General features: G+C 35.8%; 2 protein-coding genes across 8 annotated transcripts; one reads left to right on the top strand and one right to left on the bottom strand.

Moving 5' to 3' along the window:
• Positions 1 to 68: 68 nt before the first annotated feature.
• On the bottom strand, positions 69 to 2435 carry LOC118262614 (4'-phosphopantetheine phosphatase). 2 transcript variants are annotated; one of them, XM_035574127.2, is made up of 5 exons: positions 1902 to 2435; positions 1372 to 1577; positions 951 to 1081; positions 553 to 841; positions 69 to 478 (listed from the first exon to the last, which is right to left on the bottom strand). In XM_035574127.2, exons 1-5 carry the CDS (start codon positions 2198 to 2200, stop codon positions 273 to 275), a joined length of 1131 nt encoding a protein of 376 aa, XP_035430020.1. In that variant the 5' UTR covers positions 2201 to 2435; the 3' UTR covers positions 69 to 272. The 2 variants fall into 2 exon arrangements, with proteins under 2 accessions (XP_035430020.1, XP_035430021.1); XM_035574128.2 differs by having other exon boundaries at positions 256 to 478; positions 557 to 841.
• Positions 2436 to 3090: 655 nt separating this feature from the next.
• On the top strand, positions 3091 to 27840 carry LOC118262748 (protein ECT2). 6 transcript variants are annotated; one of them, XM_035574337.2, is made up of 21 exons: positions 3091 to 3425; positions 5585 to 5667; positions 8122 to 8329; positions 15018 to 15153; positions 15408 to 15620; positions 15721 to 15864; positions 18692 to 20281; positions 20618 to 20749; positions 20838 to 21099; positions 21210 to 21325; positions 21455 to 21582; positions 21665 to 21835; positions 21922 to 22037; positions 22188 to 22348; positions 22557 to 22697; positions 22890 to 23019; positions 23101 to 23255; positions 24009 to 24119; positions 25320 to 25415; positions 26437 to 26583; positions 26660 to 27840. In XM_035574337.2, exons 2-21 carry the CDS (start codon positions 5622 to 5624, stop codon positions 26771 to 26773), a joined length of 4317 nt encoding a protein of 1438 aa, XP_035430230.2. In that variant the 5' UTR covers positions 3091 to 3425; positions 5585 to 5621; the 3' UTR covers positions 26774 to 27840. The 6 variants fall into 6 exon arrangements, with proteins under 6 accessions (XP_035430230.2, XP_035430229.2, XP_035430228.2 ...); XM_035574336.2 differs by lacking the exon at positions 5585 to 5667 and having other exon boundaries at positions 25320 to 25388; XM_035574335.2 differs by lacking the exon at positions 5585 to 5667 and having other exon boundaries at positions 3092 to 3425.
• Positions 27841 to 27864: the final 24 nt, after the last annotated feature.

The following is a 27864-nucleotide window of genomic DNA, read 5'->3' as shown; positions in this document are numbered from 1 at the left end:
TTGTCGTACTTTAAAAGAGCATAAATCAGTAGAAAATTGTTAAGTAGGGTCTAGAAAAATAAAAGTCATTCTTCAAGATAACACTCAATATATTCCGAAAATCACTATAAGAACATCAACACAAGAAGATTGGGCATTCTAAAAATATGAATGCACAATTTTATGGAGACATCACTATATAGAAATGGTGTCAAAGATCAATGGCTTAAATTCTAAATGTAAATGAATACTGGGGACAGTCACAATTAAAATCAATTGTAATCAAGTATTGTTTATATTTTACTCTGTTTTTCTTCATAAATAAAGATTACAGAAAAAAGTGGACCACCAAGTCTCTGAGCTAACCATGTATTCTTTACTACAGCTATTTTTAATGAATCTACAGCAAGGCGAGCATTTAAATTTGTATGAAGGGCCCTGCCCATTCCTTCTAAAATAATTAAGTCCACTCCACGAGCTTTCATTTCAGTGCATAATCCTGTAAATAAAAATATGTTATAACTTGATATCTTTTTTGTTGTATAAACACAATTATGAAGTTCATCAACTTACCTACACTAATTGTCCTAAGGTCCAAACATGGACCTCTTTGTCCACTTGATCTTACTACTAAATCTCCTGTGGATAGAGCAGCTGAGATTATAGGACAAATGTGTGAAGCGCCCTGTAAAATCTCTTCTAACTCAACATTGGTAACATCATTTAGTGCTGGCCATTCATTGGCACATAATATTACTGCAGTTCCTCTTAGTAATAATGCTCTTACAAATGGCAAGATACCAAGAACTATATCAACTCCACTATTATCAACAAACACAGCAGCACAATGGTGGACAGTTTTCTGTAACAATGAAGTGCATTTTTTAAACAATGGCAGTCTTATGTTTTTTACATTATCTTTGCCCCTCACCTTGATACACTATATTGATGTCAAAATTGGCTGGTCTTACCTCCAGTTTATCAAGCCATTTGTCTAAGCCATCATACAACCATGGCCTCTTCTGAATTTTCTCTAGTGCTTCATATAATCCACTATTTAGAATACTGGTTACTGCTTGGGCTCCCCAGTCAAACATATTACCTAAAAAAATCAACTTAATGAATGAATTAAGATAAGTTGCCCTAGCCAGCTATTTATATTATTTATTATAGCAGAAGCTATTCATAATTATGTATTGTTATGGCAACTTATCTGCTGCATTGTATTAAAATAATTATTACAGAGATATTGAGACTACTAATTGACAATATCAGGGAATAACTGTTTATTAAACATGTAGCTTACACTAGGGAAAAGCTGCAAAGTATAAAGAATCATTTATTTTTTCATATTAATCTATTTAATAATACTTAAGTTAAATATGAAATTACCAGCCAACGCTCCTCTTATAATTTCTATCCACCTCTGTCGGTCATCTGGCAGAGCATCTAATTCAGCTAATCGTGTAGCTAAGGTGGCCAATGCACTATCATTTTCATATTTTTTTTGTTTTTTCCACAAATCAAAGAATCCCTGTGAACGTAGGCATGTTTCATTGATGTCAAGAAGTAATCGTATGGTCAACTGCCCATGAGCACTAAAATTCATAAAAAACATGTTAATTTTAACATTAACAGTAGTGTATGCGCACTGTTCTGTTGTTGTCCATTTAACAACAAGCACTGAAACCATTTTTTTTACTGAGGCTGCTAAAAGAATCCCTCTTTCAGAATATATTAATATAATACATTGTTTATTTATAGTTTAAACCAGTACCAATATTGATCTTGAGCCAATTTGTATACTGATCCTCCACTAAGGATACCCACTGACCTTGATATAGCTTATTAACTTTTACAATTTTATTATAAATCGAAAATTACCAATGACCTGATTTCAATTTCGAAATCACAATACTTACAGCGGATTTATCCTGAGTTCCTTTAGTGCTTCTACGTAACAAGTTTTAAACTTAAGTGCGCGTATTTCTACTGTCGGGTCTTCATTATTGAGGAGCGCGAAATTTACATACTTCTCGGTCAGTTTTTCACAAGTGTTGAGCCAATATTCTCTAGCTTCTTCATCGACTAGCAAGTCCAAAGTATCGGGATTATATTTATCTGGCTCGAGCAATATGTGTGAGAGGCCAAAATGATCCATTCTTATTCTTTTAAAAAATAAACTAGTGACACGTATAAAATAACAAGGTCTGATTTTCATTTGCTATAGTTCTAGCCCATTGTATTGTTTTATCATTATGCAAATACAACAAATTATCTTATCAAAACTATCTCTATTTTCTTGCGACAAAGACTAATTGAATCACAGATTAGATATGTAAAAATGTAAATTAAATAATGACGTTTCCATTCAGTCTACTTGAACGGGTTACTTGAATGTTTATGCCAATATTACAATTTTATTTTGGTAAAATAAAGGATTATTTTTGCATGATAAATGCAAACCACTTTATAGCAGTTGATGAATAGGTAACACTTAATTAATAATTAGTCGATTGTAGGCAACTAGGCAAAATTGATCATAGACAGTGTCATAGTCATAAGATGTCAAAACGGCAACCAAAGAACTATAAAGCTCTTAATTCTCGTTCCAATTTGGTTGGACTCGAACAAGTTGGGTCCTTCGTTGTATGTACATGTCACTTTCATGACTTTTATTTCTAATAATATTGCCATTCAAACTTAAAAATGTCTTTATAAGTCAAGTTTTTATTATTAATATTATCAAAATGATTTTGAAAAGATGTCCTGATTATTTGAAAAACTAAAAAAATTAAAACGCTATCGTTTAAATATTACTGCGGCCTTCGAATACAGCTTACGAATAATTCCTCAAAAAAACATGGCAGTTTTGAAGATCAAGCACGGCAGTTCTAAATATTTTTGCTAGCAAAATAACAGGGCCGATCAGTATTAATAATAATTGTGTCAGATATTGTCGGACCAACCGAATTATTTCGTATACGCTGGGGTATTTGGTTGGATATGACCGCCCGGTCAGGTCCAACCAAATGGGAACATGATTTAAGAGCTTAATAAAAAATAGATTGCCTTGGGCCTTGGGTTGCTTTGTGCATTCGTCCACTTGCGCTTGCAACATTGAACGTTCGTTTTCTTAGCTTTTTTTTTACTGTCTCTCTTGTTTATGGTTTGTCTGACGGACTTCAATTTGGTTCGTAGATACTGCTACAGAGTTTTAAAAATGTGTTTGAAATGGATAAAACTAGTTATTTTCAAAAGAGACTAAGTTTTTTACGTTGTGAGTTATAGTACAGTATGTGTTCTATTAGTTTATTATAATTTGTGTTGTGATTTTAATGATTGATGTAACGAACCAGTGTACGGCAAGATGGACGAATTGTCTAAGGGCATGACACAAACAGGAAACACCGCTACAACTGACAAAATTCAAGAAAATGATGATGGTAAATATTAGAATGTTGATATACTGTTCTAAATATCTTTTATGTAGTAATATATCGATCGCAACAGGTTTGAAAACCTTCCCAAGAATTAAATATATAGGTAAACAATAACCAAATTAATAAGAAAAATCCAAATATTTTTTATATCCCGTAAAATTTAAGACTCCAATTTAAAAATCTCAACGAGATGCTTTATTTGTTTAGAATTAAAATAAGCTGAAATATAAGATTTTGGTAACAGAATATCTTTGATTCGTTACGTGATAAATGTGCCTAATATGTAAATTTTATAATAATGATGACAATAATATGAAAGAATTTTTGTTTATGAGTTGAATTTGACTTAACTATTCAGTATTCTCTTGAAAATCAACACTCATAGTACAAGTGGTTTATACCTGGTGTCTAGTTTTAGATACAACTATTGTAGTGTTTATACACAACCACCAATAATGGAATTAAATAAATGTTACATACACTGTCAGTAAATGCTTTAAGTGTACTATCCTCCCTGTAACATGTTAATATCCTTGGTAGCAATGTAACAACATTTAATTGCTTTTCAAATGTATTTTCAATGCCATTCACTTCATAAATTAAATACCTGTATGTTTTGTAAAATAGTAGTTCATTAGCTGAGTCCCTTACATTGTATTTTTTTGTTTTGAATACAGTTATTTCTTTTTTTATGAAGCGGGAAGCCTAAATGCAGGTTCTATTTGATGTTAATTTCCAAGTGTTCGATTACTAAACAAAATCTGATTGATAAATTAGATTCTTAGAAAAGTACAATACTTATAAATCATTTCTAAATAAAATAACCATGTTTTTTTAAAAGGTAAGAATGCTTTAATTTTGTGGCCATTCTACAAACCCCTTGGATAGGAAATTATTTTCAATTGTAACTAGACATTCTTTACTGAAATCTTCACTTCAAATGTGAAACTTGATTTGTGCTAAACATTTTTATGCATATGTTATTGTTGAAAATCTAATACAAACAGCATAATATAGTTATTAAATTATAAAAGTCTTGACCTTATGTTTTGATAACATTAACAACCTCATAATTATTTAAATAGATATCTAGCAATTGACTGATATCTTTTAACTGCAATTACATGTAGGTGTTTGTTCTTAACATGATTGTGTAATCAACAACTGAGTTTCCGTAACCCACACATAAAATAAACCTAGTGTTTGATTTTGTAAAAGTAACATAATTAGTATTACCTAGTTATGTATTTTAGTGTAATTTTCACTTGATTTGCAGAAACAATGGTGCAATCAAAAATCTTTTTAAATGCCATGCAACACACTTGTGACACCTGCTGCAGGTGTGCTACAATGACTAGCACCCATACTAATTATAAATTATGCACCATGAAAGTTTCAAAAAATGCATGCTTTGCACTATAACAGCAAAAATAGTGAATAAATGAGCAACTAAAATACCTGAAAATTCTTGATGCACTACAATATATAACAATAAATATTTCTGAGTGCAAATCAGGAAACTTTGGTGCATTTGAAGAAACTTCATATTTGAGTTTTTGGCAAAGTATTGCCTGATTTTCTACAGAAGAGTACAAATTAGGTACATACAATTGTCATCTAGCTTCCTATTTTTTCCTACCAATACTGGCGAAGTATGCTTCATCAGTTAAAAAATATTGTAATGCACATAAATGCCAAGATAACAAACTTGCATGTGCATATGCAAATATGTACTACTGATTACCATCAAGTGGGCTTAAATAAATTTGATACTTAATAGAAAAATGTAATGCAATAATTATTATAGGCAGTGACTTAATAATTTCTTAAATCATAATCCCAAAACTTATTGGCTAAAATAGGAAAAAAAAAAACTTGTATTATTGGAAATTGTTTCTAAGTCTACATTGAAAAACTACTCAATAGTTGTTTAATCTTTAACTAATTCATCCACTTCTAACTATAACCACTAACAACATTAAGTATTTGAATGTAACTCATTGGCTCATTTCTTCCTTTATGAAACAGGATAGAAATTATGTTATTTTGTTGGAGCTATTGTTTTGTTATTATAGCAATGATTTTCAGTTTGCGTAAAATAACTTATCTAACAGTCGCCGCCTTTCTACGGGCAAGATTGTTGAAGAGCACTGCTTTTGCAGATGGCGTAAAGCGTGGTTTGCGGCACGCACGCCAACTATGCTAGCGTTGGTAGAACAACTGCGGTCATACCTCGGTGGAGGATGTGAGTGCGAATGCGTTTATAGCATGGCGTGTTCTCGACAATGTCCCATGATCAATGTATTTACCAATATCCATAAATTAAACCCTATAAAAATTAATAATACTAGAAATGCTCTTATTTCTGAGAAACAAGATATTTAACATGCCATCTTAATAATAATATATTGCAGACTAAAAACAACAATCTTTCAAGTACTACTTGTTATTAAAATTTCATAAATTAATATTCCATATCATTAATAATAATATTTTTGCCTAAGTATACATATTGTAATAATTACATTGAAAGCACTATGAAGCAAATACAATGAAGAGAGTCATAACTGAATTTGTCTTTAACTTAACACTGAAACTTTACGGGGTGTGTGTTACAAACCATATTCCTCTCTATTTTCCATCTTGTGGTCCCATACTACAAAAAGATTGCCAATTGTCCACATTTTAATGTGCCACTTTCTAAGCGCTTATAATGTTTTTACTTATAATATCATTGGGCAGGGCCATTGTTTTGTGTCACATGCACAATCACATTATGGCATCTCCTATTTGTACATGGTTCATGGATGGCACCCACATAATCTATTACGAAAATATAATAATTTTAATGCAGAATCAACATACACCTACTTAATTATGCATAATACTTGTACTTGATGCATAGAATTTTATTCAAAAATGTGGTAATATACTTCTATATTCATAGTGAGTGGTGATTTATCTAATAATATGATATCAACATTTGATTGACGTTATCTCAACTGACACATTCGTCCTGAGTGTATTGTTTGTATGATTGGATTTTTCAGTGTTTGACCTACCCAATGAGTGAGGTACAGGCAACAACTTTTTGCGTTTGCGTAGTGTTGCATGCCAAGAGTGCCGGGTGTTCCCTGTGTCGCAAGCGTGACTCAGCGACCCTGAACCATTAACGTTAGAAAACATAATATCCCGAAAGGCCACATTTCTCATTACATATTTACTTACCCACCATTTTATTTTCATGTCCCTTCTTTTTTATTCAATCGAAGGCGTGCGCCCCTAACTTAGTAAATGATTATTAGTAGATACCTAACTTTTTCCATGCTTCGTATTTTTTTTACTTAAACATAAGATCATCCATTTTCCTTTGTTGCTTTTAATTATACAGGGGTTGTTGAGATCTTCGCGTTACAGTAGAGCTGGCCTGTTGACGTCCTACTATCTACTATTTATTTATTTATTTACTATATTTCATATATTGTTAAAAGTTAAACAGTTAGTATTGTCGTAAAGACTTATGTATGATGATATTTACTTTAAAGTGTTAAATTGTAACCGAAATAACAATAATGTGTGCCGATGACCGATGTTTACATGAGTTGCATGGAATTCGATCGGCATACCTCTGCTTGTGAATTCTTGAAGGATCAAAGGAAGCGCTGGATGTCAGCATCTGTTTCTTTTCAAGGGAGATTTGTCGTAATCAGATAAATCGTGCTCACTGCTCACGACTTCCTCATACGCGAATTATTTTGTATTCTTCTTTAGAATGTGTCTCGGGCTGGTTTCAATGTATTATGTTGAACGAACGAAAACTATGATGCACATGAAATAGCTTTCAGTGTCCAAAACATCCGTTTTTTTTAGGTTTATTGGGACGCATACATTTTCGTGGTCCTACCTGTAATCTACACTATCCTCTGTCTTTGGGTTTCATTCTAATCCGTTCATCCTCGATTTAGTGAAAAACATTCACTCATCCATCAATGCAAAAGTTTCCTATTGGATTTAAACCTAATGTTGTTATGTAATGATAATCTATCACTTCTAGAGTTGTTTGTATTTTCTTGATAAGGTTAAGTGGAGACTGGAGATTGTTGAAGGGACAGAGAGTGACGTAGGCTACGTTGTATTCGTAATTTTTATTTAGTAACTAGTAAAATAACGCAGAATGTAGGTAGGTAGCTTGGGGACGTTAAGTGTAGTTAGTTACCATAGGTACATAAAACCTACTTACTACCTACATTTAGAAAGGGTCTATATTAGATTATTGGTGTCTTATAAGACTGCCATGTATTAAGACATTTATATTATGGAATGCAATAAAATATTCGACTATAGTCGTAATCTGTCTGAGCCCCAGTCTGTACTATTTTAAATCAGAAAATGTGTGCGCACATATATCATCATAGCAATTCTATTGGTCGAGAGTTTAATCCAACTAAACCAATACAATCTCCAATAGCGCTCGTAATTTCATTCGATTACTACATAACGTTATGTTTGGGCATAATCGGGCTTCTAAAGTTAAGGATGATGTTAGTTTAGTGGCATAATCCATCAGTTTGAAGAAAATAGTTTCAGTACTGCAGTACTACAGGCCTCAGGGCTGTTTGTTACTTTCATAATATGAAATATATGTAATTGTAAACTAAGAAATGACAAGTATAAAGCATAATTGTAATATTTTCACCAGGCTCGTCGACTTCAGTAGTATACGTGAATGAAACGTGTTTGGAGTGTGAAAGGGTGCGGGCGGCGTGCGAGCGGCTGGGCACGGTGGCGGTCGCTCCAAGCCCAGAAGCCCTACCACCAGCTCAGCAGACCGCTGCTCCGCCTTCTTACGTTATCACTTCACCATTCGAAGGCGACCTCTTTGACACTGCACATAGAGCAAAATACAGGTCAGTGATTTATTTATCTACTCGTTTCTACCAGCGACTTCGCCCGCAGTCCCGTGGGATAAAAAGTCCTGTGCGTTATTTCAGACCATAACCTACCCCTGTTCCAAATTTCATCCGGACATTGAGTAACAAACATATATAATATTAGTAAGATCTTCAGTATGATATGATGCCCAGGATATTAAAGTATAATTAAATGCCAAGTCTTATCGTAATCGAACCGTGAATTTTTGAGTGATGCTTGAACATACAGATAGACAAAACTTTTTTAATCACATGTATCAAAACATATTTATCTCCCTAGTCACATCCCCTACTATTTATTTTATTAATATTTTCTATGTATAGTATTAAAATGTATGGAAGATTGTATATTTTTACCGTTGACTCTCGATAATTCAAACCTTCGAAAATTCGAATAGTAATTGGAAGTTATCATTTGGTCCCTAAAAATATCTTTATATTCCGAACTAAACAATACATTTTTATGCACTCGATTGCGAACAAAAGTAATTTACTACATAACTAAATGACCCTTTAATTCGAATTATCGAGAGTTTGACGCCGATGAGCGGTGATGAAGTTGCAGACAGAAAGGGACAAAAATAAATATCTCAGAGTTTGCAGATACCTTCAAGTTCAAATTTCGGACCATTCAATAATTCGAATATTCGGTAATTCGAAATATTTTGGGAGTAAAAACATCTACAACTATTGTAAAATCACAAACTCCTTAAATACAAAAGTGAAAGTAAAAATTATTTGAACATGTTGTGGCAAATCAATCATTTATAATTTTATATGCTTAACTTGTAACGAAGGCTGGTGTGTGGCAAACTCGCTCATATTTGTAACACAATAAAATATATCGATAGATAGCAGTTAAGAACTAATAAAATGTAGTCTGAAACTGTAAGTTCGACCTCAAACTTTCATTAGATACATAAGTCATTTTTGAAGCAACGTTTCACGGAGTCTGAAAGAAACTTATTCCGAACGTTAAAAGTATGGAAACATACAAGTTAATGTGTACAATTTGCTATTGACATTTATTTTGGCATGGCGTACGGTCGATTGCTAGACCAGACTACTAATAAGCGCGGCGAATGCTTTGTTGCGAGTTTACATTAACGTCTTTTTGTCTTATACTCACCTACGCCTTTGTACGTGTAAACGCAACCGAGGATACGTCTTTGGTGACGTTCAATCAGCCTAAAATAGTACTCATTAAGATAAAGACGTTGTGACAATCATCACTTTTTTAAATTTGCAAAATTACTATTTAATTTGGTAACGTTACAACGACGCAACGTTAGGTACCAGATACCCACGTCAATAGTCAGTTCGTTTAGTCCACTCTCGGCCTCTCGGCCTCCGAAGTTTGATTCCTTAATCGTGCTGAAGTAAGCGTACAAAAACTGCGTAACTGGTTTACCCCATAATTTTGTGTTTTGTTAAACAATCACCGGTGTAGTACTTGCGGACTTGCAGTGCCTTTTTATCAACAGCTACTACAAGTGCCCGGGCAGACGAAAATTATGCTAATAATATTAAGTACTACATAGCATAAATATTTAAAATGATAAAAATTCTAACTACGAAACTACTTAGGTATAAAATTTTAAATAAATCAGTATTTTTTACTTTCTCTGAATTCCTATGACTCAGTGGTTATCGTATAATTGGTACGAATACGAATATGACCAAATGTACAATAAGCACGCGTGTGATTGAAATGTGAATAGTCAGGGCTGCGGAGTGCTGTTGGTGAAGCTTGACTTGCATAATATCGTAACAAAAGTGAGTCCTTTAATTCGAAAGATATTTTTTTTTACACATATAATTTTCTTCCAAGGGTATCTACCTAATATTTTTCTTTACTATAATTAAAAATTCTGGTCATAATATGATCTGGTCTAGATTTAATAAAAAAATGCGTTATTGGGTGCGAGTAGCTCAACAGCCCTAGTTTCCTCAAGTTGTAGGTATTTTGTTTGTATCGAATCTATCATATGTCTTGAGTTTGATTTATGAGTGGCAATTTGGCCGCCCCTTATCATGCAATGTGTTCACTTGTGTTTATTAAACACAACCGTTGTTACATTGAGCTGAACAGCATCGCGGCGCTCTGTATCGTCACTGTTACCGTGGCGGTATTTGAAGCTATTCTGATAATTCCTATAAGCCATGAATCAGAATGTGAATGCATTTAATTCCTTTTGAAGTGATGCAGCGAGCGACTCTGATGAAAGTTAATTATTTATTTCTTTCTCTCTGCCTTATTTTGTAATTATTTATTCTCTGCCTTAATTGAACTTGAATTTCTTGTGATATGTAGTTAGTAGTTATATTAGTTTTCTTTTCAAATATATGTGTATTGTGTAGAGAAAATAAAATGTAGGAGACCAGAATCAGTCAGTCATTGGTATGAGATTAAAATGAATAATTGTAATTTCAACAAATATTCTTCAGAGGCATGAGAAGCTCGTTGTTTATAGTATACTTGGATCCTTCCATTTATTTTGAAATGGCAGTACGTTAGGTTACTGGTACGTAGTTACCCACATAGAAGGATGGATGTAAATAAAGGTGCGTGCAGAGAGTGCGGACGCGTACGCAGGCGCGCGGCGACGATCAGCGTAGCGCGAGGGTCGCCCTTGTGGCCGCGCGACGCTCCTTGCTATTTTCGGCCTCACATTCCTCTCGACTGTTTTTCAATCTAACGTGAAACGCATAACGCGCACGCCGCTTGTGTCTTTGTTTTCGCGGCTACCGCGATTTAACATTATACTGTTTCTTTTCTCGAATTAGCCTGAATTAATAATCAACGAATACGCGAAAATAAAACGAAAGATTTAATGTTTCTGTAAATAGTTACTCAAGTTCTTAATCTCCATGACAATGATAAAGAGTGCAAGTGAGTGGGTCCAGAGCGAAACGATAGTGTCGAGAGCACGTCGGACTAGTGCTTGAATACTAAGTGTGTGATAGTGATGGGGCCCACGCGGCTGCCGCCTACACCCGAAGAGGAAGATCCTCCGCATGTCGTCGTTCGCACTGAATCAAAGGCTTTGGATGCTATTCAGCCCATTTGCGACGTGTAAGAATTTATTAAATTTGAATATATTGTGTCCTAGTTCAGAATCACAACTTTATGTAGCACAACGAAACTGCGCCAACTATTAACTGGAGTGAGTAGCAATGAAAGAACGAAGAAGTTGTAAAATGGCATTAAATATACGTTAAGAAATAATATAATAATATTATCTAACAATTTTAAGAAATTTTACGAAATACATAGAGATATATACATAAGTAATAATAAAATTTTAAAATCATAACTCGTAACCCGTGCTCAACGCGAGTTTTACTTTCCTTCCTCACTTACACACTCTCAAACTCCAACTCATTAACAAATCTTAAAAACAAGGGTGATTTTGTGCAACGTGAGTAAAAGGTCATGCTGCTATATTCCTTGCAAAATATTTACATATGACTGCTTGAATGAAGCTAAGAATTGTCAGCCAACTCATTCGAATGGCATTTATTTCACAACAGTCACTATAATTTACTATTTTGAGTTTTAACCGTACGTATTCAGTATATGGGTAACTTCAGATATCCTGAAACTTTGATTTTTAATTGAATCCCAATGATTGTTTACAAATTCGAGGAATTCAAATGTAACTCATCAACTATTTCTATAGCGACACGTAAATAAAGTAGCGGTGTATGCGGCATCCTGTGACGTCAGGTTTACACAGTCCCAATAGAAGCGACCGACTCGTCGTCAGAAACTCAGAACACACTTTTCTTTCCGAGAGCGCGCGTCACCGACGCCCACCACATCCAACAATAATTTTAATTCAGATCTCCGTGGATAAACTCCTTGCCCTATTAATATTTTTCTACAATGACATACATCTGAATAAAACGAATTCTATAATTAATTCAAATGACTAACAGACAACCACATTCTCTTAATTTTCATCGTTTATTATTGTAGCGGGGTATCTTATACATATCTAGATATACATATAGTGATATGTATTTATAATGGACTTATACTCCGTATAAAACCAAAAGACAGCTGTAAACGGGTTGTCTAGCATCTAAAAATTATAATAAAATGTTTAATTATTTTGTACTTGTATACCTAATTGCCTACTTTACATTAGATAGCTAAACTAGCACAGCTAGTGGCGTCGAACAGTTCATTTTTGTGAAACAATCATAAAGTTGCAAAAAATTAAAAAAAATATAGTCAAAATACATTACTTCCCTTATTGTTGTAATTCTTTCCTTATTGTCCTATTTCTGCCCAAGCCCGCGTTGCTGTGGGATAAAAAGTAACCTATATTTTATTCAAGACCATAATCTAACCCTGTTCCTTTGATCCCTATCCCTCCAGCTGTTACGTAATTTTGTTTTTTTTTTTTAATTAAGCTCGTCCCATTTTGTCTTGTTTGGTCAAGCATGACTATTACCTTACAGCTGGTACACTTCCAATACTGACTACATTTAATTTTTTTATCGCTAGGCTAAACAGTGGGTAATTTTCTGATAAAGTTAAACAATTATTTAACTAATCATTTGTTGGATTGTTAAGCTTATTAGTAACTTAATTCTATACTTTGTAATAAAGGTGAAAGACATTGTTTGTTTGTTGAAACGCTCTAATCTCCGGAACTACTGTTTTGAATTTGAAAATTATTTCATTGTGTATTTATTAAGAAGGACTATCAAACAGACTATTATACAAAACACCGCGGCATATGTGAGGTTACCAGTAGCGGGTGAAACCTCTCGCGGCAGCTAGACGTAAATATTTTAATTATTAAATGTTAAAATTGATGAGAAGAATCATTAGGGGTTCAACAGGTGATTTATAGTCTATTATTACACGATATATAATGAAATTATTTCATGCAAACTGTTTTCTCAACTTTATTTATTTTTAAATTTTATGAGGCTTACTGTAAGTATGTAGGTCCATCGCTACAGTGCTTCGGTACGTCACCAACAATTTGTAGGTTGGCAATAAATATTAACAATACTTAATATGCAGTGTGAAGTAACACAGGAAGTGCACCGCTAGATTTAATTATAAAACAGGATGAATGTACATGTACATATATCTGTCGTGCAATTTTAAAACAGTGAACTAACATAAAAGGTACGGCCCGCCTATGACTTGAATCGATAATATTTTCCCACTTACAGATAAGGAAGGCTAACTAATTAGTCAGATGTAAGCAAATTGTTAACTGTATCATTGCTATACTATCAGCTTGACCGGCGAACTCTAATTGATATGCATTCAATTTAATTGATATGACACCAATGATAGATTTAGGATACTGAACATATTATAATTTGTCCTGTATTGAATAGGATAGAAAGGAAAATGACGAATGGATCACAGTAAACATACAGTTAATAAAAACAATAATTAAACATTATAATTATACCATTAAGGTTTCCTTTAGTCATCATCATCGTAGTTAGATTTGTCGCTTTAACGATAACAAGCCAGGGAAATGATTTGTCTCGTACTTGGTTATTTTTTTACTTAGCAAGTAGACCATGATTTATTTTACCTATATGCTTTCCAAAATAGAACGATGAGTCTAGTGTTCATTATCTATAATAAAAATTCTTGTTGTAATGGATACTGATTTACATATTTTTGTGATTCATGTGGCGTTTAATGTATCTCCACAGAAAATAAAACAAAAATAAGTAAACCATTGGCTTTACAGATATAAGAAATATGTTTCGCTACTTATTTACCCGAAACTCTTAAACTAAGGTTCCTTTAAATATTATTATATATATTATAGTTTAAATGTACGAAACAAATGGTGCGGTGGCTGGGCAACCGGCTGCGGCGCAACGTGTAGCAGGTTCGAGTCCCGTACGGAACAACTCTTTGTGTGATCCACAAATTGTTGTTTCGGGTCTGGGTGTCAAACGTGTGTGTGAAATTGTATGTTTGTAAACGCACCTTTTCTTATTTTAAGTTTTGTTTGCATCACAATGCAGTTAGTCTAGTGTTCGTACTCAGATAAGCCTAGTAATTATTTTTTGTCATGAGAATAATTTGGATATTAGACGATGCTCGAAATTTCAACGTGTCATTTCGGTTTCCTGTTAATTAATACATACTTACTATATGAAATAGCCACAGGAAGTGTTGAATCAGGAAGCGTGAATTCATTGTTAAGAACAATACTACAAAAGAGATTAGATTATTATCATCATCAAATGATTCCAACGTATGTGTCTAATAAATCCGTGAACTATTATTATATATTTAGGTTTATTTTATTTTCACACAATTTCGTGTAAGTAACTTACGATTTTTTAGGAATTGAAATATAAGACCACGATACTACAGTTGTTACTTAAGCAAATGCTAGCAGCGAGCACCTACTTACTTATAAAATTGCTCTCAAATTGACGAAAATTATACATCAGCAGAGGGCTTAGTAACGAACGAAAACCAAACGAGAACGCGTTCGGCGCTCTGAAACGTAAAGCAAACTCGTACTAAGGTTGCAGCTTACTTGCCAATATATCTATGTAATTATGTATAATGAATAAATGGCAGCTACACCTGTTACATGTTCCGCAGACAGATTGTACTGGAAGAAATAGTTCAATTGATATATTTTATTGATTGCAGGGTGCTAGGACCTACAGCGGTCCTACAGTTGTCGGAGCGCGATGAGCCACCACCAGCGACCGCACGTCCCCTCTATTCGCTGGCGATGCGCGGCGCTGTTATATGTTTCTCAGGATTCCGGAAGAAGGATGAACTTGTAAGTATCAAGTTATTAGTAATTAGGTCTTAAATTTAGCAGTGGATGATTGGACCAACAAAAATGTACCTTTACCTCTTCATTGATGAAAATGATGAATAATGAACATTATTATTGTTTTCGGGAAATAAATACATAAATAATTTAAGGCGCGCGCATACGTTCATATTTTATGACATGACGATAACAAATCGATGGAATACGTGTAGGTAAATAATCGGTAAGTTGTGTACAATAGAAGTATTATTCGGCAGACGTACCTGATAACCCTGATCCACTACATGGGCGGGTCGATCCGCAAGGACATGTCGAGTAAAGTGACGCACCTGATCGCGGCCGCGGCGACGGGTGACAAGTACCGATATGCGTCCGGCTTCGGCCTGCCCGTGCTGGCGCGGTCCTGGGTCGACGCCTGCTGGGAGCGGCGCGACGACCCCGCCTGCCTCGCCACTGATGATGACATCATCGTGAGTACATCATCTTATCAACCAATTTCAAATACATTTTGGTTTCATTGCACAAACCATCTTTGGACGATACTTCAATGCAAATATGTAATAATTACAGAAAGAACACAAACTAAAAGTGTTTGCCGGCGCTCGCGTCTGCTTCGTGGGTTTCCCTGAGGATGAAACTCAACACATGGCCGAGGTGCTGGCCAGCAATGGCGGCGGCACCTGCCAGCTTGACGACCCCGACTGTACGCACGTTGTGAGTACTACCAACTTTTCAAATTTTCCCATACATATACAATACGTAGTAGACCGACGTCAATAAAAATCTTGATTCCCTATATCACAAGATAATTTCAATTTATAACTGACACGCATATATTTATAAAACATGTATGTGCATGTAAATGAAGTTACATTGTAACTGCATCACTATTAATGCAGTAAAACATAAATCGTACGTAATTGTTGTGAACATAATTTAAGTACCTAAATAAAAAACACAAAGTTTTCACAATATAGACGTTATTTTATATGACACTAGTGCCTGTTTTCACCAACCTCTCCTAATTTTTAAGAAATCCCTAAGTTAAGATCCCTAGGTTTACACCCATAACCACTCTAGCGTCCATGGATACTATAGTATCCAAAGTGACGAGTTCTGTTTAACTCCCTCTAGTTTAAAATACAGTCTTGTTTGGTGAGTTTTGACTGATTATCTATACAGCTGAATAAATTGTTCGACGAAAAAATAAGACATGGCGTTGTAATATGCTTTGACAAACAAAATATAAATTTTTAAAGTTAGTTGACTCGTTTTTGAAGTGTTTTTGTGAGTTCCAACAATTATGTCGTAAATACTACAGTTTTGTTTAATTTATCTTGCAAGTGTTATACATCAAAATAAACTAGAAGATTTGTGCTTTACGATGATGTACAAATATCACAGTTTTAGCTGATAAATCTAGTCTAATTTTAACTTCAAACGATTGTTGTTTCGAAAAAAATGGCCGGTCTGGTGTTGGCCACTTTTAGTTTTGTTTATACATATTTTACATACTTTGCATTACAATAGTATATAAAATATCGAAATACATTTCGTAATAAGCAAAATAATACATTTTTCAAAGAAAATATACTAAATTCATTGAAGATTCCATAATAATGTCAATGTGTTCCTCAGGTTTTTTGATGTGTAAAATTACGAGTAGTGTTTTCTTTCGATTTAATTACAATACTTAGAGTTAACCGAATATAATCATATATACATCAAAAGAAAGGGTAATGAGTCTAGTTTGTTGTAAAAATATTTTATTGATAAAATATGCAATAGTTGTGCCGTATATTCTAAAAAGGTAGAAATAATTCTGTGTTTCATGTTTAACCCGTTTTATTGTATTTTAAAGATTAACTAAAGATTTAAAAAAATCGTTAAGATTGATCAGTATTCTTCAATCTTTTTTTTGGTATTCTTATCTTTATTCTAGGCATTACGGTTCAGTAGCTATATAGGTTTTTTGTTACGACGAACTTGCGAGTCGCGCGCGGTTCGGATGCCGTGCGCGGCTGGACGTTAGAGTGGATAAATGACACCTAACAGTACAAGTAAGTATCACTAAGTAACACTTAGTTACAAGATGGTTTAGAAGCGGTTGGTAAAAACGGACATTAATGTCCTACAGAACGTTTACCTCTGCATAACACGAATACCTGTTTATTTATAGTTTTTATATACAGGATGTACCCAAATTTCAAACGGTATATTTTAACCTGGTGATAGACCTTCTTATAACGGATCTTGATGTACTAAGTTGAGAGAAAATAAATATCTTTGGAAATGTTGATAATATTCTATTTTTGATTGCTATTTGTAAAAAAGTGCCAAAATTTTTAGAGACTGTAGCGGATAACAAAAAAGACACCAGATTTTTTTGATAAATTATGGTCTCACGATAGTAGAAAATGTCAGGAAGGGTGTCTGATAACGCGGAGGTTCCCTCTGTAACTTTAAGAACAATGGATTTTTTCCTTGTGTTTTCCAAAGCCATCTATCACCGGGCTAAATTATATCGTTAAGTTTTGGGACACCTGTATGTCTGCTACATGTCACATTACACATTATTAGTAACTAATTTTAGTATTATGAAGTCAGCATGCACGTAGATGTACTTGGGCAAACAAATCACTCTTAGCTAGATACATTAAGTAGACAATATAAGTTAGCTAGCGGCAAGCACACTTGAGATATCATTTGAACACAGTTTTTACACCTCTTCATTTCTTCCAATGACTGCGTAGCAATGCCTTCAATGCCAGCAGGTGTTTGATTAACAATTTATCAGTACAAATAACGACTACATGAGAGCCGATTCAATGTCACATACACGCGTTGTGTATTTTATGTGCCCACGAAAATAATTTCAGTGTTAGAAACTCATGCGCGCCCTAGATTTTTTTATTTTTATCTCCTTTATCCTTACTTGGTACCCTGTTATTCGGGGTAGTCCGACATTGAACCCACCTCCATATCCCCACCTCACGACGCAAAGTCGACCCATTGTTTTCCTTCATTATTTTTGGTTTTACATCATAAAGGTATCACGAGTTTCATAGCATTGTTCGTTCACTAGCATTCGCTGTTGTACTATAATTGCGCACATACTTCATTCAGCTTATGTGTATATTAGCTACACTATGTCCATGTAATCACACATACTTGTAATATTGTTTACATTTGTTACATGTGTTGTGTAAAGTGTCGACTTGCTTTCTTACTATCCACTGTAATGCACTATAATATACGTCTAAAATGCTCTTAATGTAGATGTTACTTTATTGTATACAAATCAATTTCATTAAATACGCTTTTCAAACATCTTCTATCATAATTTATTATTATAATAATTATTAAAAAAACACTGGTATTCAAACTAAACTGTAAAACGTACTTGAATCTTCGCTAGGCAGTCGCTTTCTGTGTTTAACTACCTCTATCACGATAATAATGTATATTATTATCGTCGTGCATGTTTGTATTGGAATGGCTTCATTACATCATTGCGTGGTGTGTTTCACACATGTTTCAGGTAATGGCCAATGGGGAGACTTTCGGTCGTTCGCTTATCCTATCACCCCATCCGAGTACACCTAACTCAGCGAAACCATCCCGCGCCACTCCTAATCGTTCCCAGTCCACTCCTAAGAGCTCACTTTACCGCAGACTGTCGGCGCGGTTGTCGGGCCGCCGCGCTAGTCCCACCAAGCATGCCAATGATATGTCCCACGATGACAGAGAGCAGCGCTTGCACATAGCGCGAAACAGTATCAGAGACAAACAAGCCAAAGCTGTTAGCAAAGATCAAACAGATGACAGTACATTCAGTATTAGTTTAGTAGGAAAATCATTTACCGATGATTTGTACTCCAATTTTGAAAACAATAAGAGCCCTCAGCACGTTGAACGTGCAGAAATGCGAAAATACACTGTAAGTGATAAAGAAAATAACAAAAACCTATCTCAGCTTGTACACGGGTCGGATAAAGTTAACTCTAAGGATAAGAGAGAAGTATTTAGAAATAAATCCATGAATGTTTTCAACTTAGTTGACTGCCTTACTGAAGCCGGGTCCTTACACTCCTCGTTAACGAAAAGTTTATGTGACCTCGACGCTAAAGATGAACCAGTTTTTTTGCTGGCCAGTTCAACTGGTGGCAAAGAGTTACAACAGTCTACAACCACTATTTCGTCTGGCAAGAAAAGAAGTCGTAATTCTACTGACTCTAATTTTCAAGTTAGCACAGTTGACGCAAATCTGTCGCCTGACAAATGTGAAGAGAGTAACTGGAAATCTATCAAAAGATTAAAAATAAAAGACTCCTTCAAGTTTAAAAATAGGCCCACTATATTTAAAAGGACAAAAAAAGATTCAGTGTCTAAGACCACTGGCGAAATCGTGGTGGAGCCAGTGAGTCCAGACAGTGTTAAACCGACTGATCCTGCTGGAGAATTCATAGCTTCAACGTCTTCACCGATTAAAGAAGATGATAACACTTCTATTTGTTCCATGAACACAAGTAAGCAATCCGGGTTTTTCGACATATCATTTGCTTCAATAAGAAGTTCTAAAACGGTGAAATCAGCTTCCAAATTACGACGGAGTGTGAAATCATTTACAGCTTCGTTTAGAAGTGAAAGAAAAAAGAAGTACGAAAAGCGAGCAGAGCGTAATACTGTAGAAGTAGACGCGAGCCACTTACCATCAGATCTAAAGAACATTTCGACACCGAAGCAAACTTTCGATGGAATGAATTTAGATATTTCTCCAGTTCAGGTAGACACTGTAGACAGCACAGGCCTAGTCACTCCTATTAGGAATCGAGTAGCTGATGCGGACGAACTTGATGATTCGACAGTATTTAAAACTCCCCAAAGTGTGTGGCTACGAACTCATCGACACTCGATCTGCGGCGGCTCCGAGCTACGCCTGAGTAGCGCTCCGAGTGTAGCTTCAGCGTCACCATGCCTCAGCCGTTGCGCTGCGCCCACCTCACTACTCCCCCTCGTCTCCCTCGCCCCGCCCTCTTCCTGCTCCGCCCGCGACCAGCCGCCGCCCGCCTCGACGCCCCCCATCCGTGACGCCCACGCCATATCGCAATGCCATGGAATATCGCTGCCGGTACTAACACTATTTTATTCAATACTACTACTAAAATTATAGTAGCTTGTCATGCCATCGAACATCGGTCATGGTCTGTGTCGTATCTGTGTAGAGGCCGCCCTCAGCCGCAAAGCGGTCCTCGTTGGTATGCATGTCATTTAAAAATATCTATACCTGCACCTTGAAAACTTTTTAGATGCTTAAGAAGGAGTGTTCAAATGGACACCTTCGAGAGAATTGCGTAGGAATCCCATTCGACGGGTCTAGTTGTTACTGGTACGGTGGAGGAAAATTTATCTAATTTTTAATATGTATTTATTATAAATCTAATCTAATATGAAAATGTGCAATCAGGTTGTCGACGAGCACAATATACCGGTCGCACCGGATTGTTCGACACGGGTACACGTCGTCAAAGCTGAATGGTTCTGGGCTTCTGTGCAAAATGAGGAGGCACAAGATGAACGAGATTATCTTTTCAAAGACGTAAGTATATATCTTGTCGGAGTTGACGATTTCTTGTAAAAGTGTAATTTAAAAAAAGAAGTACATAGTAATAAAGTTGCATGGTCAGTATCTAGATGAGGTTTCGCGGCGGTCGTCAGTGGGCGGAGCGTGCGCAGGCGTGACGGCTGAGGAGGCGGCGGCGGCCACGCCTAGCACGGAGGCGGGCGCCACGCCCTCGCACCTGCAGCGCCTGCGCAAGCGCAAGCTGCGCGGTGGAGAATCGGCGCTGCACAAGCGCCGCTCGTCTGTGGGCGACGCCGTGTTGCTGAGTCTGTCTGGGAATCTGCTCGACTGCACTCCCTCGCCCGACGGCAAGCAGCTACTAGAGGGTGAGCTTCTTTTAGCAAAAAACAACCAAATGATTTTACTGTTTATTTGTTTACTATTTGTAACATATTGATATTCATGTGTAACATTTATTCTGTCTGTGTACTGTTAGAATCCGAAGTTCCCGACACGGTTGTGAGGAAATTGTTATCACCGCGGCAGCAGGTGTTCATGGAGCTGTTGCAAACAGAATCCAACTATGTTGGAATATTGCATACTATAGTTACGGTAAGTTTTCAGAAAAATGTTTTCTGCAATAATTGAAAATATTGTTGAATCTTAAATAGTTACATAGTCTAAATTTTATTACTTGTTTTCATCACATGATAGTATTAAATTTCATATTATTTCTTTTAGATGTTTAAGCAACCGTTGGAGGAGATGACTGAGGACGACAATAGTAATGGAAAAAATCAAGCATTGCTCAATAATACTGAACTAAAAATTATATTTGGAAACTTACCGCCTATTTATGAATTACATCAGTAAGTATTACATTAGTAACTTGATTCTTGGTCTATCGTGATTGCGGATTGTGGTAATAAGTTGATTTTTTTATTTTGCCAGGCGAATGTTAGAAGAGTTACGTTATGCGCAAGCGCACTGGAGCGAGGAGACAAGCATTGGACGACTAGTCCTGCGCTACACGCCTGACATGGTGAAGGCATACCCGCCCTTTGTTAACTTTTTTGAAAATACCAAGGAGATGCTGCAACAGTGCGACCGTGAGAACCCAAGGTTTGTGCAACATTCGCGAGCTTTCAATTTTTATTACTGAATATTCAAGTTCGAGACAAAATCTATGTTTTGTTTATTCATTACAGATTTCATGCATTCCTGAAAATCTGTCAAACAAAGCCAGAGTGTGGCAGACAAAGTTTACAGGAGCTATTAATAAGACCAGTGCAGCGGTTACCTAGTATAAGTTTATTACTCGATGGTAAGTTTCAGTATTATCATTATGCCATTATAATGAAAGAGATTTAAGATTTTTTGACACGAATGACGAGCCATTAAAGTAGTCAAACATTAAATTTAAGTAATTTTGTAAGTTAAAAATAAATGTAACAAGTGCGGTAACTTGTTGCAGACATATTAAAGCACACACACAAGAACAACCCGGACCACGGCGCGCTGGTGCAGGCGCTGGCCGGGCTGCGCGAGGTCATGTCGCACATCAACGAGGACAAGCGCAAGACTGAGGGACAGTTGCAGATGTTTGACATCTACAACGACATCGACCAGTGCCCGGTAAGCGACTGCACTACTATAACCAGAAACTAAACTATGCCACTTATTACAATCCATAACCTTATATAATATTCGTCAACCAGGATTTGACACCACCAGCGTTGCGGTGTCGCAATCCTTAAAAACATAATTTTGCTTACACAAATTTGTTATCTGTTTGCATAATAATAATTACTATATTATCATTTACTTGATGGTTTTTTCACAGGCTCACTTAGTCTCATCTCACCGGTCGTTCGTATCACGTTGCGAAGTAGTGGAGTTATCTAAAGAACTGTCTGGCAGAGGAGACCATCTCGTGCTATTTCTATTCACGGATACCATGGAAGTCTGCAAGAAAAGATCCAAAGTAAGCATTATTTTATAATATGAAGGCAATAAATAGGTATTTTACTTTTTCAGTAGTAGTTTTATTGAGGAAAAGATGGAATATCTTGTGGAAAATATTAAGGAAACACTGTCATCACCTATGTTAATTAGCTATATTTACTCATTCAAGTTAATTTGTGTCGCATGTAAATTTATATGTTGTTTGTTTCAGGCTTTTAATAGTAAAAGTCCTACAAATGGCACAGGCACCATGCGGATAGGCTCAAGCAAGCCTTATAGGCATATATCGTTAATGCCCCTCAGTACAGTGAAACGTGTCGTCGATATACGGGAAGCTGAAGGTATGTGCTTGTTATTGATAGTTTGGATATCATAAAAACTTCGGAAATTAAATATTTATTCACGTAAATACTATTTTGCAGATTGCCACAACGTATTTGCGCTAATGTGCCGCAATAATCAAGAACTCAAAGAAAAGTTGTTCTCTTTCATGATAACTGATGAAACCGTAGACAAGTCCCATTTTCTTCGACAACTTTGCAGGCAAATGGCAAACACCGTCTGCAAAGCTGATGCTGTAAGTATTTTTGTTTAGTATTGGTATCAGTTGTTGTATTTTTTCGATGTATCATTATTATTTAGTTCGTATAATAACCCGCAAAAACGATATGCAAGACAATGCTACTAGCCTTCTGGGCACTTAAATATTGACATTGATGTGGATGATTTTTTCGATGTATAGTTGTTTTAGGTTTATTTATATTGTTCGTATTATTATTTAGTTCGTATAATAACCCGCAAAAACGTTTCTCCATGCAAGATCCTCCGCACAAGCAGGTTGACTACATTCTAATCAACAAGTAAACCAACATCACGTTTTCGGGTCGATAAATGTATCATTCTGCAATTTAAAATCAAATAATAGTTAGCTTTTGTAATAATAATATCCGACGCAAAGAAACAACAAAACACTATTTCAACCAAATCCGTCAAATAGTTGCGGAGATTAATGGTATAAGCATAGAATGTTCTGAACCGATTGACATGAAACAAACACTAAATGTTTTAAGCATCCCACAATTATTCGTGAAAACCGCATCCAACTCGGATCAGTTTCTGAAATAGCCTTATTACGTATAGAACCAGAAAATGATCTACATTAGGAGCACTCCGAAATGGGAAACAAACAGGGTTTTCAAGTTATTGAACTTTTATTTGACTTTTCTACGATTTTATTATATGTATAGATATTTTTACGTAATGATCTACATTAGGAGCGAAATGGGAAACAAACAGGGTATTTTAAACGAATGTGTAAAATTGTTTTCAGGACAAATTCCTAGCGTGTCTAGAGTCGCACCAACTCGATATCGACACGAGCGAGCTTGCACTGAGCACTCTATCGAAAGTGTCAAAGTTTGCAGCGCGCACGAGAATAAAGGTATGAATTTAAAAAAATCTGTTTATAATAAAATCTAACTATTTCAATGTTGAATGACATTTTTGCGAAGGATGCGAATAGGTTAACAAACACTCGCCCAAAACGAATGGGACTGTTAACCTCTTAGCTCTCGAAAATCTCTATAAAATATGTGTAAATGATTAAAGCATGGGATTAAACAATACGGATTAGCTTTAGCTTGGACATAGAAATAACAAGCACATAAATGTAATGTTGGTAAGTTACAGAAAATGTAAAAATGCTACATAGCTACTTGAAGAAGTTCGTCACAAGCATTTCTATGTAACTAAGGCATGATATTATTGTAGTCTGCAGTCGTTTTGCATTCGATTATGTCAACGTGTTATAACAATCAATTGTCATACATTCATTTACTCGCTGGCTCTCTTTTCAAATAACTCAAGCAAGAGTTTCGTTGTATCAATCAGCAGCATGTAGCTGCAGACATTTTGACAAATTGAAGTGTTATGTTGAGTCAACGACCATACAGCCCATTGACTTAATAACCGATTTCTGTCTAATCATAACATTAGACTTATAAATCTTGTAATTCACCACCCATCTTAGTGTCAACCACGTTCGTGAGCTGTTAATACTACCGCATTGTCTATTAGAAAATTGGCAATAAAAATATTATAATGTACAAAACATGTGTTGTGTCCAGGATATTAAAGTATTAAATTGTTGAAACAAATCACTGATTGCATCTTTGGGCTGTATACTCAATTACTCAACCATATATGGTCGTTGAAGTTGACGTTGTTAATCCTAATATAGACCGATAACATATTACTATCTAAACATATTACTTCCGTGACAGTGAATAAAATGATGTGGAGTCGTATTTTTGGCATATTTAATTATTCACAAATACTTTTTAATATAGGATTGAATGATTTTTTATTGAAGCATTTATAGATATAAACTGAACTGTCAATAGCTCAATATATGGTAACAAAAATAACAATTATAATGGAATAACAACTGCATTGGAATTTGATTCCCAGAGTATACTAATCGGACTGTCATACTGTTATTTTGTAACCATGGTCGGTAGTACCGGCCAGTGGGCACGAGAAACAGTGTGGTCTCCGAAGCGTGTAGACGTATATGTAGACGTATAGTAGTAGTTACGCGTTAAGTGGCAGTTGAGCACAGTGGCGACGTATTGTGTTGTAGCTGGAGGCGCTGGCGGGGCTGACGGGGCTGCTGCGGCCCGAGCCAGGCTCCGGCCTGCTAGACACATGGGTATTGCGCGCTCACTTACTCGCACAGGTCTGACGCGGCTCTGCCACACTCCTCTCGCTCCGTCCCCGACTAATGATCATCCGCACACTGCTTCCTGTGTATAATACTTTAACGTTTGCGTCCTTCAGCATTCGTCTGTGCATTTAGATGTGTGTTGGTACTTGGTAGTTAATTTATTTTCACAGCTGGCTAACTATATTTTCAACCAAAACTGATTGAATACTCTTATACCGGTTCATGTTGCGCAGTCGTTCACGATAAAAAAATGCAATAGTTTTTTATCGTTTTTACTCGATACACTTCTATTTGAACACAAATCATTTAACCTACTCATTATTCGACATTTACTTGGGTTAAGGATCATTGTTCATTGATCATCAATTTGAAAATGAAACATTTCATAACTGTACCACCACTTACGTGACACTTATAATATGGGTGTTTAACTGTTTGGAACGCTGCACTCGACTTCAGTGAGCTTGGCTGTCGCGTAGGTAGGTGTTGGTTGTGCCGGCTGAAGCACAGGAATCAGTGTGCGCGTACATAAACAATGGGTCGTTGCTTAACTCGGTGATACTACCATCGTCACATGTGCTTACTTAATCAGATGTGTCGTAACTTCCCGCAGATATGTGTCTTGCCTAGTAAATACCTCTCCATCGAGGAAAGAGTGAGGTTCGACGGAGTGACTGTCGCAAGTTAATGCTTCGCTTCAATTCCTTTGTGATTAACTATTTCGTGAGCGTGCCATACCAGTGGTGTTTTAACATTATCATCCATTCATAAATCATTATTTTATTGGTTCTACAATAAGTTGTGTTCGTACTGAATATGGGCATGGTTTTGTGTGATAAGTTATAACTTTTTAGATGATTTTTATCAATTTATTTTAATATGTATTTTTTGCAATAACTTACATTTTATTAATATATGTATATTTTTATATATATATACACATTTCTGACTTGAATTTAAGTAACGTTATAGCATTTTGAAAGATTGAAGAAAGCAGATTAGATTATAAAATAATATTATGTTTGGTGTACAGGTGGGTCGTGCGTTTTCGTTCAACAAAACGCCCTCGAAACTGAAGCGTGCGATGTCGTCGATGATCTCGCCGTTCGGGTCCACCTCCAATCTCACACCCGCTTCGCAGCTCGCACAGATGAGACTCGCCAGCTGTAATAACATCAACGTGAGTATTATGTAATTGTAAAAGTGACATGTGATGCGATGTGTGGAGTGGAGCAGTGACCGTGTTGTGTGTGCAGGAGATGGGCACGAGCGGCGGCGGCGCGGGCGGCGGCGGCGAGGTGCTGGTGGCGCCGCTGTCGGTGCAGCCGACGCGCAAGGCCGCGCCGGGCGCCGCACTGCGCCGGTTCTGACGCCGCGCGCCGCGCCGCGCCTGACCTCAGCCGCCGCCCTGATCGGGCTGTACCGGAATTGATTGTGCAACTTTACTAAATTATTCGAAAGTATTAAATGAGTTGCAGTCGTGCGCCTATCGAGATCGAATACGAGTGTCAGTCGTTAATCAAAGTGTGCTTAGATGTTGTCATAAATTCATAACTGTACAAGTTTTCATTGTGAAACTGAGATCGGACAGTGTGTTCGGTAGCTACCAGTGAAACTCCACTACTTATGAATCTTGTAATTTTATGAAGGTGTATAATTAAATTAACTATTTTCGTTATAAACTATGGCCTATTCGTGGCTTAGCCAACTTGCCAAAAAGCGTTCACATCAACAAATCAATATATACCCAAGGTCAAACAAGTGATTTATATTTCTATTAAGTTTTTCAATATTACTACACACACATTTATTGCACAAATAATAGTAATAGTAAATCTAGTTCAAATAATTGTATCCATTTTATTTTATCTACAAAATATCCTATTGATTTGTTGATAAGTGATATTTTTTGAGGTTAAATATTAAAAATATAGCCATAAAATATTAATTATATACGATGCAATCGATGGCCTAAGTTTAGCTAACTTACGAATTTATTCATCTGTCAACAAGTCACAGAAAACATTACTGATATTATTGAGATTTAGTTTTGAAAATAATTTGTACATATGTGATATTTTAAATATATTGTGAAATAGATCATAGTAGGATACCCATGATATCAATCTGATGCTGATTCAAAGTTTCCTTAAAGTGAATTGTTATTTGGTAATGGACAATGAATTACTCAAACGTTTGAATCGTTCAGGATGGGTAGATAGGTGTTGTAAATAGTGTACGGAACATGAGCAGCTTATGTAAACTAGGCGCCCTCGAATGTATCTTTAAATATATTAATTCGCGTCTATAAGTTTTATGAGAGTCTCACTTAGGCTACTATCATCAATCATGTGTACACATGTTGCTACATTGTACAAAAGAACAATATTTATAATATTTTAAATGATTGATAAAATAAACATTTATTTTCAATCAATTGTGTTTGTTGTTTCTTGAAAAC

Source organism: Spodoptera frugiperda, chromosome 12 (genome assembly GCF_023101765.2).
Source record: "Spodoptera frugiperda isolate SF20-4 chromosome 12, AGI-APGP_CSIRO_Sfru_2.0, whole genome shotgun sequence".
Lineage (NCBI taxonomy): Eukaryota > Metazoa > Arthropoda > Insecta > Lepidoptera > Noctuidae > Spodoptera > Spodoptera frugiperda.
This window is presented reverse-complemented; position numbering and strand designations above follow the sequence as displayed.